The sequence below is a fragment of the Filicampus tigris genome, chromosome 2, assembly GCF_054856515.1.
Source record: "Filicampus tigris isolate MCC_2025a chromosome 2, RoL_Ftig_1.0, whole genome shotgun sequence".
Lineage (NCBI taxonomy): Eukaryota > Metazoa > Chordata > Actinopteri > Syngnathiformes > Syngnathidae > Filicampus > Filicampus tigris.
In genome coordinates, this window is record NC_141218.1 from 24,773,662 (window position 1) to 24,792,165 (window position 18,504).

General features: G+C 39.9%; 1 protein-coding gene across 5 annotated transcripts; it reads left to right on the plus strand.

Annotated features, from left to right (window-relative positions):
* Nucleotides 1-332: 332 nt before the first annotated feature.
* On the plus strand, nucleotides 333-16,432 carry LOC147151867 (equilibrative nucleobase transporter 1-like). 5 transcript variants are annotated; one of them, XM_086019455.1, is made up of 13 exons: nucleotides 333-570; nucleotides 6,750-6,952; nucleotides 7,402-7,531; nucleotides 7,667-7,713; nucleotides 8,574-8,650; nucleotides 9,735-9,827; nucleotides 9,899-10,038; nucleotides 11,471-11,568; nucleotides 11,649-11,792; nucleotides 12,610-12,717; nucleotides 13,258-13,444; nucleotides 14,647-14,770; nucleotides 14,947-16,432. In XM_086019455.1, the coding sequence occupies exons 2-13, from the start codon at nucleotides 6,772-6,774 to the stop codon at nucleotides 15,097-15,099; spliced, it is 1,482 nt and encodes a 493-aa protein (XP_085875581.1). In that variant the 5' UTR covers nucleotides 333-570; nucleotides 6,750-6,771; the 3' UTR covers nucleotides 15,100-16,432. The 5 variants fall into 5 exon arrangements, with proteins under 5 accessions (XP_085875581.1, XP_085875592.1, XP_085875571.1 ...); XM_086019466.1 differs by lacking the exon at nucleotides 333-570 and adding an exon at nucleotides 3,491-3,506; XM_086019445.1 differs by lacking the exon at nucleotides 333-570 and adding an exon at nucleotides 4,237-4,265.
* Nucleotides 16,433-18,504: the final 2,072 nt, after the last annotated feature.

An 18,504-nucleotide genomic window follows, 5' to 3' on the forward strand; every position in this document is an offset into this window, starting at 1 on the left:
TTACAGTGGCTCAATCTCTCGTCTCCTATGTAATGTGTGTGTAACTGCTTATCCCGCTCTTCCCTGTTGAGCCGAGAAGGAGAAAAAAAATTGTCTGGCCTCTGTTATAACTTCAAAGAAGCAGTCGCCCATGTATGAATGGCGTCCCTCAGTCATGGACCAACACATATTGAACTTGAGAAAGAAATGGTGGTACTTGAATGGCCCCCCCGTGGATGGTGGCCTGCATCAGGTAGACGAGGGCCACGCCACACTGAACCCGTAGCACATGCTGCCGATCCCATCCTGTTTTGTCCTGTGGGATGTGTACCGAAACAAAAGTGGGGCCGGCGTATGATCAAGCCACTTGTCATCTGAGCTGGAAGGAGATGGAATTGGAATCCACCATCCGACCGTGGAGCTGGCTTCACATTGGGCTACTGCTAATTGACTTGTGGAGTGAACCTACTTTCGAGAGATCCATTTATTGAATTGCGCTCTATGTTGACATGAGGCACTCGAGCCCTTTCAAGATCTATGTTGGAATTGCTATTTATTTCAAGTTTCAAGTCTACTTTTGCTATCGGAAAGGTAAGTTTGCTTACTTTGTTGGTTGGTTTAAGTATGATTCACTGCACCACCGTGTGTCAATGTTTGTAATGCAACCTTGTGTTGTCATTACTTACATTTGTCTAAGGTAATATGTTTTAAATATGTCAAAATGTTCCCTATTAACAATTTTAGGTTCCCAGAAAATTCTGAAATGTTACATTTTTGTTGCCGTAACGTTCCCTGAATATTACGTTGATTAAGTTTCAGTTCCTCATTGGTTACAAACTTCAACGTATACAATTTGAAATTACGATTTGTAATTTTCGGTACGTTCTCTAAATAGTGTGAGTTGGTTACATATTTGGTGCCTTAATGTTCCTCTAACCCTTTAGGTCACATGCCTAGTTCCCTCAACGTTGCCCTAATCTTCCCCTAACCTTGCATAATGTTATTTTTTTGGTTGTATTGCCATCCCCCACAACCTTTAAAACAATTTGTCAGGTTCACACCAAGTGAGACGTCAGTAAACAACGCACAAAATGAGGAGAGAAGACACTCAACACAATATTGTCATTTTACTTGCGCAAGGAGAGCGAAGGGAAATACCAAAACAGTTCCTAGCAACCCTCTGATAAGCACCTCCGCCTCCTGGCTTTTTATTTTCTTAGGAGTCCCTGATTACAAAGGTGTCCCAACTCTAAGGGAAAGGGGGGCGAAAGCAGTTGGGACATTCTGAGTTTGGTATGTCTGTGTGTGTGCGTGTGTGTGTGAGTCATCATTATGCATGTCTGACAGCAATAAGGCACGCAAAGCAGGCTGGGCCTAGATCAGAACAAGCTAAAGATGAACATCTATTCCTACAAGGCTAGATTAGAACGAGGCTAACGTCTCGACTACAACAAGGTTAACGCCAGTCATCAAACTTCTATTCTGCATAATTCAAATGTGGGACAGCAAGCATCATAACATAATAAATATTAGGGGTGTAACGGTACGCTAAATCACGTTTCGGTTCGGTTCGTTTTTTTGGAAACTTCGGTTCGGTATATTTCCAGTACAAAAAAAAGGATTATTTTTATTTTGAAAAGATGTCAAGTAAACTGTACTTTTTTTCGAAAAAATAAATAAAAGCGAACCATTCGGGTAACATTCTAAGAAATTACACCAGAATAAAAAATACACTAATAATAAAGATCTCTTAATTTTGTAAATTATTAAGACACTGAAATCTTTAAACACTCAGCAGCAACAGCCTATGACACATCTAAGTATTCAAGTTAAAGACAAGTTGTCATTACAGTACATACAGTATATACACTTTTTGTGATGAAAAAAATACATACAATAACAGTTACAATTATTGCTAACTATATTAAAACTATTTTTATAATGAAAAAAATACAGTAACTTTAAAAAGTCTTTATGAAATTGTATACACTTTTTAGGCATTGAAATCTTTGAATGTTCAACAGCATATTGTAACGAGTTGGGTAATCTGTGTTGTGGTCGGATTTGTGTGTCGCTGAGTTGTGATGTTTCCGAGGTTCATGAATGCATCGTACGGCAAGCGAGTGTAGCAGAGGAGAAAGAAGAGCGTGAGCAGTTGTACTTGGATTAATAAAAACGTGATAATTAAACTAGGTCTGACGGCGTGTTACTGGAAAACGCTACAATATGATAAATCTTGCTATTTAAGTTTGACGTTTTTTCTCCCTCGTCTAAGAAACATTCACAGTCGGATGATGCCGTGCATGTTAGACATGCTACCTGCCGCTAGCGTACTACAAGCTATAAACATCGTACAAACGTAAACCACACGCACAAAGCACACATGATGGTTCTCTGGAATCTGCTGACTAAGCAGCAGCTGATATGCTCTGGTGCAATAGAGGTCATGGACACAAGCAGTCTAATAAATAAAAAGAAAAAAACCCAACTTTTACTTTCAAAAACTTTCTCTACCACTTAGTGTTTACCCGGGAACGGCTGGTGTTTGGGTGCGGTTTATATATCAGTTACCGTAGATACAACACAGGAAAGGTGCACCTAAATGAGTGGATGCTTCCAAGCAACTATAAACTAAAGCAGGGATTGGCAATTTAAATGATGGAAGGGGACTCCATTTTTCAGCAGCACTACTGGGCGGCCACACATTACTATCCAGATGTATGGCAAAATGGCCATTTCAAATATGGACAAAATATGTGCATATATCTGCGTTGTGCATATCACTCGCTGAGATGTTGTTTCCATTACAAAGGGCTATCATGCTTAAAAAGTGCCGTTCAAGGAACGGAACTGCTTTGCAGCTAACCAAAATTAAGTGCATGAAGCGGCATGCAGCCTGCCAGCCGCCAGTTGCCCGTCCCTGATTACAAGTATGTGTTATTAATTTCATTGTAGGGTATTTCTTTTTTTTTTTTTGATTATGCAACAAACGGTTAATGTCAGCTTAATCACATCAAAACAGCTGCGGATGCATGTCGTCTCTGTTGAAGTTATGCCTCCGCATCCTTGATCATCCAATCACAAATCCAAACGGGGTTGCATTGGTGATTGACGTGGTGAAAGATGTCTGTAAATCATTTCTTCATTTACTGTGTGTATGTTTATTCATTGTATTGTAGCGTCTCTTTCATTAAGACAATGAACGATTGACGTCGGCGTAAGTATGTCAAAATAGCCATCCACGCATGTTGTCTGTCTCAAGTGGGAAGTTCTGCTATACATACATTCACAGACTGGATAAAGTCAGTGTAATCACATCAAAATAGCTGTCATCGCTAGGCGGAACATTTGCACAACCTTTTGCTAAATATTAAGTAAACAGTCAGAATGGCTCCTAAGAAAAGGGAAACTGCTTGTGGGCGTGTTAGGAAGTGCTTGTCATAGATGAGTGGAAAGATCTGTGCTGTACTTCTTCGCGTTTTATGTAATCAGGCTCTGTGCATCACACAAGGCAAGGCAGGCTACAGGTATTGTAGCTTTACTGTTGTTTGTCTTTTTACAAGTCTGACAAATGAGAAAGCGCTCACCGGTGACAGTGTGAGCAAGGCATTCAAAGCATATAGCAATGAATAGTGATTAAAAAGTGTATTATTTACTCATGTGGATATGTCTTAAAAGTAGTTTTTTTTCCCCTTTTCTTTCTCTGATCGTTTGCTTAAAAGCCCTTCTAGGGACGGGCATTGGAAATTAGCATTAGCTATAAATGCTGTGGTGCTGTGCATCGGAGATTGTTTTTCATTCAACTGCGACGAAGAGGCAACTCCGCTTTGGGTCAGGGGTGTCAAACTCCAGTCCTCGGGGGCCGGCCTCCTGCATGACTTAGAGGTTTGCTCGTCCAACACACCTGATTCAAACGATCGGGATCAGGATCAGGCTCCTGCAGAACTTGCTGATGAGCTGATCATTTGAAACAGGTGTGTTGCAGCAGGGAGAGATGGAAAACAGGCGGGACAGCGGTCCTCGAGGACCGGAGTTCGACACCCCCGGGGATAGATGAAAACATTTTTTTCCAAGTCCCGCCCCCATGTGGCGTAACCTGAAAGGGACTCTGTATTGCTGAACACTGGCACTTATGTAATAATTCTGTGTCCTTAAAATTGATGTCAGCAGTAAAAATATCCCCGCAAAATGACTCAGTAGTTAGTTTAGGCTTGTTTTGTAACAGTACTATGCCTATTTTAGAAGGAAAGAAGGCGTGGACCTGGTGATGTCGACACAGGGACGAGGTGAGCCAAATGTTGTCATTTTCTCATGAAAGTCAAAGAATTAAGCTAATAAAATCAAATGAGTTAAGGAGTGTAATTTGCAGTTATCATTTACAATCATACTGTCATATTGAAAACCAAACCTCCTTGCGTGGACATCATCGTTACGGTACCAGGGTTATGGACCTAATTGGTGCCACGCTTTGTGTCAGTCCGGCGACAGTGAACTACCAGCCGCAACCCCTGCATAGACTTGAGCACGGGCACTCGTTGTCTCTGGGGATTACCATCTATGTATTATTGTTTGATTATCTTAAAGGGGAAGTCAACCCAAACGTATTTTTTCAAGAAAATGTTCTATGCAAGCCCACTAGTTCAAACGAGGCATTCAGATAAATATTGAGTTTGTGGAAAAAGAGTTAATCTACCCGTTTTTAGCTATCTCTGGGGGCGGCCATTTTGTAACTTCTGTCGACTGAAGATGACATCGCAGTTGCTCAGGGCTCAGGTAACGACCAATCGCGGCTGACCTGTTTTCTGAAGCTGAGCCGTGATTGGTCGTTACCTGAACCCTGAGCAGTTGTGATCTGATTTTCAGTCGACAGAAGTGACAAAATGGCCGCCCCCTGAGATGGCTAAAAACGGGTGGATTTTGCTGCTTAATTTATATTCCACAAACGCAATATTAATCAGAATGCCGTGTTTCAACCAGTGGGCCTGCTGGGAACATATTCTTGAAAAAAAAATATGTTTGGGTTGATTTCCTCTTTAAACTTTAAAGTAGAGGGAACTTTGCAAAATAATAAGAATTGGAGAAGTGGGGAAATATTTTTTCAGAGCTCTGTAGTACGTCTGTCTGTCTGATATGAGCGTGAACCTGTTTAAACCTTGAGAAGGTCAGTTGACAAAAAACAATAGCACATGACATTGTTGACATTGCACCTTTGAATACTTTTTCCCCCTTAATAAAAAAAAAAACATTTAAAACAGCTTGGGTTATCATTGTCTGATGTTGACATTGTTTGATGGTCTTAAACATTAAAGTGGGAAACTGAAAAAGAAAGAATTTGAGAAAAGAGGAAATACTTTTTCAGGGCACTGTTTGCACAATAGGTGCAGTTGATATGAGCGTGAACTGTTTTAGATCATGAGAATAGCACATGACAAAACACAACAGCACATGACGTTGCGCAGCCAGTGACGACTAGCAATGGGGAGTTGCTCTTAAATCAGGAAGGCAGTGACATGATGATAAGAATTGGGAGAGCATCTGGGGAGCACCGCTGAAGAATTGCAAGGTTGGTATCGCTTTGTTTTGGGTAAATGTGGCACAATAACGCTTCAATACTCTTCATATTTCTATGCACGTATTGCAGGTTTTGAATTCATTTTGATGTATTATGAATATCTTCATAATAATTGTCAAGAGCAAATTATGGACTACTACTTCAAAACGTATTAATAGTCTGTGTGATGTTAAAAAAAATGGATGATGAATCTTTAATAAGTGTTTCAGTGAAAGGCACCCTCACACCACTGTATGACTTCTGTTCTTTATATTTAGTATCTGATCATTCTTTTGCTTTTGTACTCTTTCACCTTTTCAAGAGTCCTCCCATACGACCTCTACATGTTTCTGCGGGACTGTGTACAAATGTGGTAGAAACACAGACTGTTCCAAGCTCTTTCTTGAAAACTTGCATTGGAAAATAATACACACACTTTTGGAATGTACGTTTTACAGTTTCAAAATTTACAACATGAACACACTTTCCTTGGTTTAGCACAAATTGTTAAATCAAAATTCTATTTTAAATTGACAGTGTGTAGAATGTTTTGATTATTCAAAGTTAATTCATTTCAGTAATATGCAAAAAAAAAAAAAAAAAAAATCAAAGTTCTATCAAATCACCGTATATCTATTTATTTAATCGTAGGTGAAGTCATCTCTAATTATACAATATATTATTACTGCCATGCTTCGCTGCCGTCTTTCTGCTACGGGTACCCGAAGAAGACAAACTTAGTGAATGCCTTCACTACAGCACGTTTAACGAATGCAAATGCATACAAATGCAATGCACTTACTTCATGACTTGAGGGAATACTAGTGATGAAATTTTTCTTGCATCTGTGCCGAAGAAACTGTTGGTAGGGACGTGCGGTCTCTCGGAGGCACCGTCGCTTCAAGCTTAGGCTGTTGCATTCCATTCGTTCACCACTAGATGGCACTAAATTCTACACATCGGGTATTTAAGAGACTTACTGTTATTTCATTGTACGCAAACTGTCTAACACGTGTACAAAAGAACGACCTTTTAAAATATTTTAGTTTTAGTGTACTTTGGATTACTTCAGAAATAGTCATGACAATTAGGTTGTTTTCATTGCTGTCAAACAACAAAATGGATCACTTTAGACATGTGCAGTATGATGTAAGGGTCCTTGGTGGATTCAGCACTGCAATACAGTATTTCTTATATTGCATCACCTCCTCTTTGCCAGGTGTGTGCAAAAAGCTTGAACAATGTTGAAGTTGTGCTTCAAAGTGCGACAAGCCTTCACCTTCATCACAGGCGTGGTGGAGTGTCTGTTCTTTGCGGGAATTATATTTGGCTGGGCCTCACTTGTGTTCCTCCTGAAGTCGCGGGGGTTCTTTGCCTCCTTTTGTGTCAACACCACAAACAGTGATGGCTCACAGATCCAAGGTCAGTTTGCTCTGTTCCCCTCTGACATCCTCTAATCATTTTCTAAAGTGTATCTTCCAAAGCGCTAGTGGCTGCCTTCTTGCCAGCTACCAATGCATTGTTGTTGGAAGTTATCAGGAGGTTGAATTGCTTTTAGTAATTTTTTTTTATCAACAGTTGCGCTCCAAATTAGTTGAACGCTCATTGTAAATTGTGCACTTGAGGTCCGACATTTCCATTTACTCAGGATGGGCAGGAATGTCATGGCCATGAGAGTCATTGAAATGTTGTTTTACTAACTTTTCATTTTTCCATGTGTATACTGAAAACAATGATACGATAAGACCTTTATTGGAGAATAATCCACTTTTGTGCAAGAGTTCATTTCAAAGTCAATTCCTCAGTATGCTGCACAAAATGTTGGTATATTATGTTATAGTTGTTTTTTTCCCCATTTGTTTTTCTTTCAGATTGCAGGGGGCAGGATGAACAGTTCTCGCTAGTCTTCACCATTGCATCGTTCATGAATAATTTCCTGACATTTCTAAACGGTGTCATCTTTGACCGCTTTGGCACTTTGGTGGCTCGGCTGTTTGGATTGTGAGTGTTGAAATAAATGAATTAAAAATACACCTTTTTTAATTAATTAGTAGCAATCTACATTGCATCACGATGCATCGATGATTTTGATCAGATCGCCGAGATCCTGACTTTTGTTTTGTTTTGTTGCACCAGAGCTCTTCACACTTCGGGTATCTTGATGTTGACCTTTGCAACTCCAGGTAAACATTATACTGTACCAATACCAGGGGTCACCAACCTTTTTGAAACTAAGAGCTACTTCTTAGGTACTGTTTAATGCACAGGGATACCAATTTGAAACACACGTCTGAAATAAGAAATTCGCTTGATTACCTTTAATTACATGTTCTTAATAATAATCAATATTCAGAAACCTGAAGACACCGATTATGTTCACGATTCCTCATAATATTTGTCAACAGTAGTTTAGCAAGGAAGGAAACTGTGCAGCGGCATCATTTAAGTTTAGCTTTAATTTCGTAAGTTCAAGGAGGACTCAAATAAACATTGGCTAGTTCATTTGAAAGCAAGCATTCAAATAAGCATTTTTTTTGTTTTTTTTGGGTTTTTTTTACAGAGTTCTAAATGCTGTTTCATGCAGTGGGAAAAAAATGTGTTCTCTGTAACAGCTCACTGATTTCATAAATGCAACACACTTTTTTGGGAGTTTTTCCTTGCCCTCCTGGGGGTTAAGATCAGGGGATGTCGTTTATCGTTGTCAGCAATGGGCATGCGAAGCCCTTTGAGACTTTCCCGTGATTAAGAGCTATACAAATCAATTTGACTTGACTTGACTATAGTTTCTCCTGTATGTGTAAAACAGCAACAACAACAACATATATGCAGTGTTATGCTCGCTGTAGAAGAGTTTTGCGGCTCCGGGAGTTTTATTTTTTCTCTCTCTGTGGGAGACGGTCCGAATGGCAAAACGTTGCAAAACGACCCCCGCCTTGGTGACCACAGGCCTGTGTGTTTTATACATACAGTATAAACATTGAAATCTTACCAAATCATGCACGTGACGATGCTCTTTGTCTTGATCTTTGTCTCTCTCCATCAGCCCTGTCCATGCTGCTTTACCCAGCACTCTCATTCATAGCTGTTGGTGGCATGATGCTGCTCCTCAGTAACATGCAGGTAGGTAGTCTGCTACAAGACGTTCTTTTGCTCTTTAAAAAGGGACTCTTTGAGTTATGTAGAGGATTTACCAAGACACTGAATAACTTTCAAATAGCACGTTGGTATGTTATCTGGAGTGTGTGCATTTACAGGCTGACAATTTTTGGGGATACACACAGCCCCAGGCAGAATGAAATTTCACAATTAATGACATGATTGGGCAGGAACGGCCTCTAGTGTGCATGTGCCATGAAGCAGATCCAAATCGCAATGTTATCTTAACGCCACGCGAATACATTGAAATTGTGCGAGTTTTATTTCATCAGTAATCGGGATTTTGTTGCCTCTTATTCAAGCAGATATGGCAGACGTCAATGTTGTTTGCTCACTCCTTAATAAGGTACCGACAACATGTTATTATAATGTATATTTTTTAATGTATCTATCCTCGTACTGACTCAATGTCTAATATGTTAGTAAAAAGATCCGATTTTAAAACCCACATGAAGACAATTCCCACAAAATGCTTGCCCCCCAACTATGACGAGATGCCAACACTCTATTAGGGATGGGCGGATCGATACCGAAATATCGATATTCCGATCCAGAGCGCTCAATTTTAAGTATCGATCCTCAAGCTAAAGTATCGATATTGGCAATTAATTCATAAAAATATTTATTCATCTATAATTTGGAAGGTTGCATCGTCATCCAATCAAACTTTTCACGATGCGTTGCCAAGGGCTCTGCTCATTTTTGCACAAGTACTGCAGACCTTGATCTGATACTTGCTGGACAAAAATGAAGTTCTCTTTGTTCACCAACAAAGCCCTCCAGTATGAGTGCATTGGGATGCTTAAATTGTTACGCTGGGATCAAAATGTCACAACATCATTTGTTGCCGCAGCTCAGCTTTGAGTCTAGAGAAACACCTGCAGTTTTTTTTAAAAGCCATAAGTTCATCCGTTGGCGAGTAACAAAAGTACCAAAAAGAGTTCAAATCCTCATACTTTGCCCACTTTGTGTGTATAAGACGCATTTGTGACTTTGGAGAAGGCTGATTGGAACGTGACACTCACCCATTAAAGTTGTCCTCCTGAAGGTGGCAAATCTGTTCGGTGCTCATCGTTCCACCATCATCACGATCTACAACGGGGCCTTCGACTCTTCCTCGGGCGTCTTTGTCCTCGTTAAAGTGCGTCAAAGTAACGGACAGAGCTGTTGTCATTTGTCAAATTAATCATGGTCTTCACTTTGTACCTAAAGTTGGCATACGAGTCTGGCATCCCCCTGAAGGCCGCTTTCCTGTTCTTGGCCGCCGGCAGCATCCATCACTTACTCAGGACCATCTTCCTGTTTCCCAGATCCTCAATCCCGTACCCGGTGCCTGACCACTACAAGTATGGGTAGGAATCTGAAATGTCCTCCTATGGTGGGAGTAAAAAGACAAACAGGTCCCAAGTGGAAATCTTCAAAGTTATCGTATTTTGGAAAATTGAGGTTTCGACCGCTTGTATACAAAAACTTGAGTCCAGAGGCGTAACATCATATTTTCATGGTGATATGCACCGGTGCAAAAAACATTTTTGTGCCCAGACCCTTGCCCTAAACACAAGGAAATGCACACGCAAAGCAACTCGACACAGCTGCTCTTGGCACCGTGTATTTTTGCAGGGCCTCCACTTTTAATATTGTGATTTGTATATTGTTCAGGATCAGTATCACCAAAATTCGTTCCAATACAATATATTCTGTTTGAAAACCTTGAAATCTATTTGAACCTATGCAAAAGGCATACGTGGCACCCCCCGAAAAAACAATAGGTTAGAAGTACTTTTTCCTGGCATTTAAAGCCCACTATTTCCACTTCATAACAAAAAGAAGCTTTACTCAGTCATTAGAAGCTCATCTTTCGGGCCTCAGCAAAATCACTTACGACTGCTCAAGTCCTTGCTCTACTGCTTTCAAAAGCGAGTATAGGCAGTCCACTGAGGTAAATTCATCCTCTGAGACGGCAGTGGCGGGGAAGTCTCCTTTGCTCGACCGGAGAAGTCGGACGTGGCCGTAGGGTCAATGGCACTTCAGTGACGGAGCTAGCAGGCAAGCTAGCGCTCGACTCCGCCGGGACGCTAGCGTTTGCCTGGCTTTGATTACAAATCCAAGTCTATCGTAGTCATTTTAGCATTAACCTCATCTTGCTTGTTTTCGTCCTTCCTTTTTTGCCCTTTTTAAAGTTTGCTAAACATGATGATGCTACGCAGCCACTAGCTATCCACTTTTTCTTTGTGTTTTTTGGGGGGGTTTTTTGCTGAAAGGGGAAACAACTCACGTCAATACGAATGATCGTGACTAACGGGTGTTAAGGTGATTGCACAAATTATCATCATATCATATCTGTGGGAATTCTGGACAGCTGTATTTTTTATTGTATTTTTTTATTTTCTTCATTGGCCCGTAACGCCAACGTCAAGGCCCGGTGCAGCTGCATCGCACCATCGATATTTACGCCTCTGCTTGTTTCCCGAGCGCTTGCCCACTGATTAAGAGAATTAAATATTCAAGGAACTTTTCAATTCGCTTTCTATTTCCAAAGATGTGTCCATGAGCGAGTCGTTGTGATTTTCCTGGACTGCAACTGTTGACGCCATTGGCCCTGCAATATATAAAGCGGGGTGATCAGTAGCTCACTTGCTGGTCAAAGGTCATGAAGAGAGAAGCAGATTTGTATACCCTGCAACTCTGTACTATTTGAGGATGCGCTTTAAGAAATGGGGACTGCAAATAAAGTCTAAATAGTAGTGAGTTGTACTTTTCTCTGATAGTCCTCTCTGACTTCAGGATCAGAAGATTAAAGAAGTCCAACAAAACTGTACGGACTGACTTTCAGAAGCCAGTAGATGAGCTGCCACTTGACAAGGAAGAGCCTAAAAAACTTGGTGTGTGCACTTATGAATTATTGAAACTTGGTCTCCAAATAAATCATGCCTTTGTAACTTAGCTGCATTGTCATCCTCAGAGAAAACCTTCCGTGAATGTGTTCTGTCCAAATTCTTCTTCTTGGTCGTCCTCTGGTTGTCGGTGATCCAACTGAGACATTATCTCTTCATCGGGACCCTCAACCCCATGCTGGAGCGTCTGGCTGATGGAGATACATCAGTTGGTATGTACACAAATATGCAGAGGTGGGCATTTTACGACAATTGCCATCCGTTTGCAGCCCGGGTACCCGTCCGCCATCCGTCTAGCCGTCTAATTTTCAAGCCGGACCAAACTGTAATCGTCTGTCGGTCCGTCCGTCTATTATTTTAGCCGTGCTTCCGTTCTCGCTTCCGTCGATAAACGTCTCCGGTCCACCTGTCCCTCTACCCCCCTTCCCCCCAAACCAATCATGGCTCAGCTTCAGAAAACAGATGAGCTGTCGTTACCTGAGCCCTGAGCAACTGTGATGTCATTTTCAGTCGACAGAAGTGACAAAATGGCCGCCACCGGAGAGGGCTAAAAACTGGTGGATTCATTCTTAATCCACAAACGCAATATTAATCTAAATGCCTTGTTTCAACTAGCGGGTTTGCAGATAACATTCTTGAAAAAAATATGTTTGGGTTGACTTCCACTTTAAGCATTGTGGTTAAATCAGCACCTTACCTTTTTAGTGAAAACACAAACATTCCTACCTGTCTCTTTTGAGTTGCTCGACCATACGAGAGTCGAGAGCAGGAGGAGAAGTTTTGTTGTTTTAATACCTGCAATGATGAATGCAGTGGGCTGAAACTAAAAAGGCACTTTTGCCGCAGGTGTTTGAGCACCACCAAGGGCCTATTTGTGCACGTGCCATCACACTCACAACCTCAGGCGACCTCACAGAGGGTATTTTAGCATATGACTATATTCTGTGTTTTCCTGGCTAATTGAAATGTGGCATGTTCATTCATTTAGATTTAGAGTATGCCTCACCTTCACTTTTTGTGTGTTGGCAGTGAGCCAGTACATCAACGCCTTTGCTTTCACTCAGATGTGCGGGTTGCTGATTGGTCCTGTTAATGGCTTCATTCTAGATCGACACAAGCGTAAACCACCGGTGGCAGGTAAAAACACACATGCAAAAAAATCATCAAGATGGGAACCTGTTGGCACAGACGCTGCTGTAGTTGACCTTCTGGAACTTTCTCCTATGGCAAAAATATATATGTTTTCCTCCACCTGATAAGCGGTATCGATAATAGATGGATGTTTAAATTGAGCTATATTGTATGTTTTACTGCAAAGTTACGAGTGAGTGAAGATTTGACGCCATATAAATTCGATATTGGATTATCGATTATTGAAATGTGTGATGTGTCCTTTTTAATTGATGTACATTTGATATTTGATATTTTACTGCGATGTTGTGGAAGAGCCTAACTGGGGACTGGAGTTGAGAATGAGCACAAGTTATCAACTCGAAATGCATCACAACAGCTGCAAGCTTGTAACTCTGTTTGTCCTTGTCAAATAAAGCCATAAAGACTAGAAATAAAAGAATGGAAGAACTTGAGTAAAAGAGTCCAAATACATCAAATGCACCCGTCAGTTTCTTATAGTTTGATCAGTCAGACATGTTCTCTTCCGTATGTCTATCTTCATAGGAATGAGTGAACAAGAAGCAGACCTGAATTCCGCAGTTCTCTCTTTCTTCCTGACATCACTGATGTCGTTGGTGTTCTCAGTTTGTGCGTCCATCCCCGTGCTGCCACTCCAGTACTTCACTTTCATCACTCTGATGCTCAATTACAGCTTCCTCTACGGCGGAATGTCTGCTTTCGTCGCAATGGCGTGAGTACACTTAAAGGAAAATGAAAATGTATTCAGATCTTCGGAAAACTGCAATAAACAATAAACAAAATAAACAATTATGCCATTCTTAACGTTCAATAAAACGTTTTAAAAAAAAAAAAAAAAAGCACAACAAAACAAAAATGCAAAAATGATTTGATAATAATTTACAAAAAAAATTTTAAGTATATATTTTTTCATGAATCTCACTCGGCGGGCAGTCTGTCAATCTGGCTCCGCCCCTGATTTCTGCCCCAAATTCCGATTGTCATACCACTCCCATGTGACTTGGCAAACTCAGATTGTGATGTGAAATGGTTTCGGTCCGAATCCACGTGCACTTCAATTCCACAATGTGACTTCGTGAGACCAAGAACACAAATTAAAAAAGTAGATAATGAAATGCATGGATAATATCAATTACTGATAATATGGAAGGAACTTTTTGAAAGTGAATAAATTCTATACCTTTACCACGCTAAAGCCCCAGTCGCCGATGCACTTTTCAGCCATTTATTGCACTCTTTAAAGGCACATGCATCTAAACACACAGACACTACAATACTTGCAGTAATTTCATGCTTTTATTTGGTTTTTGAATGCTTTTACAATTGTGTTTAAAGCATGTGGGAATGTGCATTACGATTATTTGACGATTTGACGATTATCAAATTGATCAATAATTATTTTGATAGTCGATTAAGCAAGTAGAGACCTTGTTTAATTTTAAAGTTGTACAAATCCTCAGAATGTCAGCCTCTCAACTGGAAATTTTTGCCGATTTCTGTAGTCCTACCAAAACAAAACATTCGCAAAAATCACTTCTCAGTGTTTTTCCCGATTGTCTGACGGATATTACGGACCAAGTAACTGAATCATAATTTATGTGTGCATTTTCTGTGCTGTCGGTTTCAAATAATGTCCTATTTTAGAGAAAAATTTGATTAAAAATAAAAATTCCGATTCATTGAGTAATCAATAAATGAATTGACAAATTAATCAATTTGTAAAATAATCAGTAGTTGCAGGCATATGAATGTCAAAAATATGGTATTTCTGTTCAGTGCAAATGTCTACATTTAATCGCATCATTTTATTTCAGATCAATAAAAGCGGTTACTCTCCAAATACAATTTAACAACTGACAAAAGCAAAGAATGTTCACTCACCTCCCTTTTTCTGTGTTCTTTTTCTGTGTGTAGTTTCCCACCATGTCACTTTGGGAAGTTGTATGGCCTCATCTTCGCTCTCTCGGCAATGTTCTCCTTACTTCAGTATGCTTGCTTTGCTGTGGTGGAAGAATTTTTGGACGGGGATCCTTTATACGTGAGTCCATGACTGTACAAGGTGCAATGAAACCAAGACAATCACAGCTTAAGGCAGTTACAGAATTGATTGATGAATTGATTTGAATCAAAAGGTTGTGCAGCAAAATATCAAGGTAAGAGTACTGTCTTTTTTTTTTTTTTAATAAAATCATCTCTTCATTCATGTGTCTGCAGATGAACATTGGGCTGACCGTCCTCATCCTGTTCTCCTTTTGTCATCCCCTGAATGTTTTTCTGCACTGTCGAACACTCGCATCCCAGAGGGCTAAAGCCAACACGATCACTGAAATGAGCACACAATCGCAGCTGCTGAAAGAGCCCCTTTAATGGGCCCAAACATGGAAACTTATTTTATAGTTCTGGACTTCATAATGATATCTACATTATAAAAAAAAATCCGCCCCAAAAAGGACTACGTTGTTATTTGAGGCTTGTCTTCTGGTGGCTTTTAGCAAATTTGACACATGACCCTGATGACAGCGCACGAACGATGCCAGTCGATTGTTATTCACTGTAAAAAAAAAAAAAATCTAATAAAAAATAACGTTGTCTGAACTCAAAACTTTAATTTCTACAAACTACGATAAAATTTTAAGATGAGCAATTTAACTAAATATTTTAAGTCTTGCTGTTGTAAAAATTGGCTTTGCCACATTTCACAACAAAGAAATAAAAGTTTACCAAAGTGTTGTTCCTTGAATCGACCACCCAAGTTAAAGATTTACCGGTAAATAAAAACAACTCAGCAAGATCTTTGGGAGCAAACAACTTGCTTACTTTGTTGTGTTAGCAAACATTGTTGCCATAAATTTAAATCATTTACATTTTGAAGTTGTTTTAAGTTAAATTACTGTTTTAGCCCCCCAAAATACTGATAATATGGAAGGAACTTTTTGAAAGCACAACAAAACATGCTTTATATGCCGATAGTATAGAAAAACAAACCCGGTGAGAAAGAAATGGAAGCCGCTCATTTGGAAAGGCGTAGGCCTATCACTATGATATTTTAAGAGGTTAAAGTAGAGATATATGCCTACATTTTGGTGACGATCGATCGCAGTTTTTGGATATTATAAATGACGTAAATTAAGCATTTAGAGTGTGTTAATGGCCTCCACTTCGCTGACGTCAAAGCAAGACATGGGGGCGTATCAATTTTGCTAAAAGGTTTGCTAAAACTTTGCTAAAAAGGGGCATTCGAGGAGCAATGAATTAGATACAGATTTCTCCATAATTGACTCATATTATTTGATAACAGTGCCAATTTTATTTTTCTGAACAAAAATGACCCTTCTTGAGTCCATAATCCCTTCAAGTCCCTCTTACCTTGAAGGCATACACACATCCACCCTATTAAAGGCATGTAGAAAATTTGGTGAAAACAAGTTACAACTAGGGAACCCTTAAAAAGGGTTTGTACGTTGGTTATTGGCTCCACAACGACATACATTTTTACATAACTAAGTTTTTACTTTTTTGTATACTGCTCTTCAGACTGGCAGTTTACGGTGTTCCAGTATGGGACATTTGTTTTGTATGTATATATATATTTTTGTATTACTTTGCTTTTGTACTGGTTGTGAAAAATAAAAGGTTCAATCAACCAACTTCCATAGATGATCAAGATTGCCTAAATTAAATAAATGACTGAATGTGTTGTGAAGAATTTGATTATTGCAGTATTTTTTTAATTATTTCAGTATTTATTTAATGATTTAAATATTTAAATGTGTAGAATTTAGTGTCATCTGGTGGTGAGCTAATAGAATGCAACAACCTAAGCTCGAAGCGTGTGCATTTTGAAGTACGTGCACTCCGTCATACGTCGCAAGCCTACCACCAATTTCTTCAGCAGAGATACAAGCGAAATGTCTCTCATCACAAATAATTTCTAGTATTTCCTCAAGTGACAAAGTAAGTGCATTGCATTTGTTGAAAAATGCAAGACAATTATTCTTCTCACAGGTTATCAATAGAAACAGTAATAATGTCCGTACATTGTTTTCTGTTGTAGAGGGACTGACAAGCCCCACAGCATCAGTCCCCTTCTGAACTGCTGTCCTACAAGTCGTGCAATAACTTTGCAGCCTTTTTCACAGATAAAATATTTTTACAGATAAGACAAACCCTAAATGGCTCCCTCGGTGGAAAAATCCCATTGTCACTTCTGCAGTTAATCTTGAACACTTTAACCTTTTAGGCTACACAGACAGAGCTGGGCATTCCGCCTATGATAGACGCAAAATTTGTAGGCGATACACGATAAACGGGAAACTTAAAAAAATAGCCAGAGTAAGCATAATCAGAAGCCCATTTTTTCCCCGTTCATCTTATCGTCATTTTCGTCGACTCGGTGAAAGAAGGTGTTGTCATTTCCCGTTCACGAACGTGTCATTGAGTTATTAAAAAAAAAAAAAAAAGAGTGAACATGAACGATTCAGTAAGTGAACACCTTAACAGTGAGTGAACGTACTGTCCTGCCATTCTCGTTCATACATTACGGCTACAATGTTTTTGATATAGCCATGATAAATGCACCAATTGAAATAAGTGGAGCATCAGGGTGTGGACAATTTTTTTTTTTTATTTTGTAATTATTTTGGGGAATTCATTCCGTCTACGCGCGGGGGCGGGGGCGTTGAATGATTCGGTGAACGATTCTTTTGAACGATTCTTTTTGATGAACTGATTCTAATGATTGAGTTCACTTAAAGGAACTGTTATGCCCATCACTAGTATTGGGATTGGGCCTTTTTCTTCTTCTTGGCTTCTTCTCTTTTTTTTCCAAGTTGACGAGAAAGAAGAAATTCTGTCACTGGAAGTCATCATGGCAAGTTAACTTTCAAGGCAATTCAAATCAACAAAGACCTTTGGATGAAATGCAACACGGGATTCTCGTTGTCTAGTTGGGGTAAGCTGTTTTAAGACAAACTTTAACAAACACTAGTTTTGTCGTCCTTGTGCTGAATGCGTAATGCTCGGGTGGCTGAGCACGCTTGGCTCACGAGGCTCGACTCCGATTAACTGAACGGCGTATTTGAATAACTTTATGAGTTTCCAAACAGAACGTTGTTCAAAAATGCCGTTCATTGATTCGCATGGACGAGACTGGTGGGATACAACAAGGGATATGCCGGGTGGGTCTGTGATGATGATAAATACACCCATGCTCTCGCTTTTTGGGGGGGGGGGGGTTTGTCAAAGTCGGTAGTCAGAAACGCTAATGGAAACCCGTTTAAAATGATAGCTGGCCCGGCCTATAGGCGAATACTATTTTGTCCGGCCGGACAAAATGGCGGATGAACAGACGGCGGAAGGGTAGGCGGAAAGCAATAAATGGACCGGGAATTTTTAGTAAAATGCCCAGCTCTGTATACAACTTTGAAATAAATTGTTTTAAAGTTAAGCTCCACAACATGCCGTTTTGATAGGCCTTCACAATTTTCAAAAAGGTTTTTGATTGCATAGCTCCAAATACATTACTCATAGTGAAAACAGTAATTCTCTTCAATCACAGCAGTTTCCCCCGCACCCTTAAGAACTGCAGTACTAAAACCGCTTCTAAAAAAGCCAAACTTGGATGTGTCAACAATAAGTAACTACAGGCACATAAAAACTTTCAATTTCGGGTAGAATCATTGGAAGACCGGTTTTTCAACCGATTCACAGTTTTATGATGCAAAACAATGTCTTTAATGTTTTTGTCTGGATTTCAAGCACGCCACAGCACTG

What these genes read in the sequence shown, in the direction of transcription:
- LOC147151867 (XM_086019455.1), top strand. Translation starts at nt 6,772, where the DNA reads ATGTTGAAGTTGTGCTTCAAAGTGCGACAAGCCTTCACCTTCATCACA. An exon ending in TGATGGCTCACAGATCCAAG is followed by an intron (nt 6,953 to 7,401) that starts GTCAGTTTGCTC and finishes TTTTTCTTTCAG; the next exon opens with ATTGCAGGGGGCAGGATGAA. An exon ending in GGAAGAGCCTAAAAAACTTG is followed by an intron (nt 11,569 to 11,648) that starts GTGTGTGCACTT and finishes TGTCATCCTCAG; the next exon opens with AGAAAACCTTCCGTGAATGT.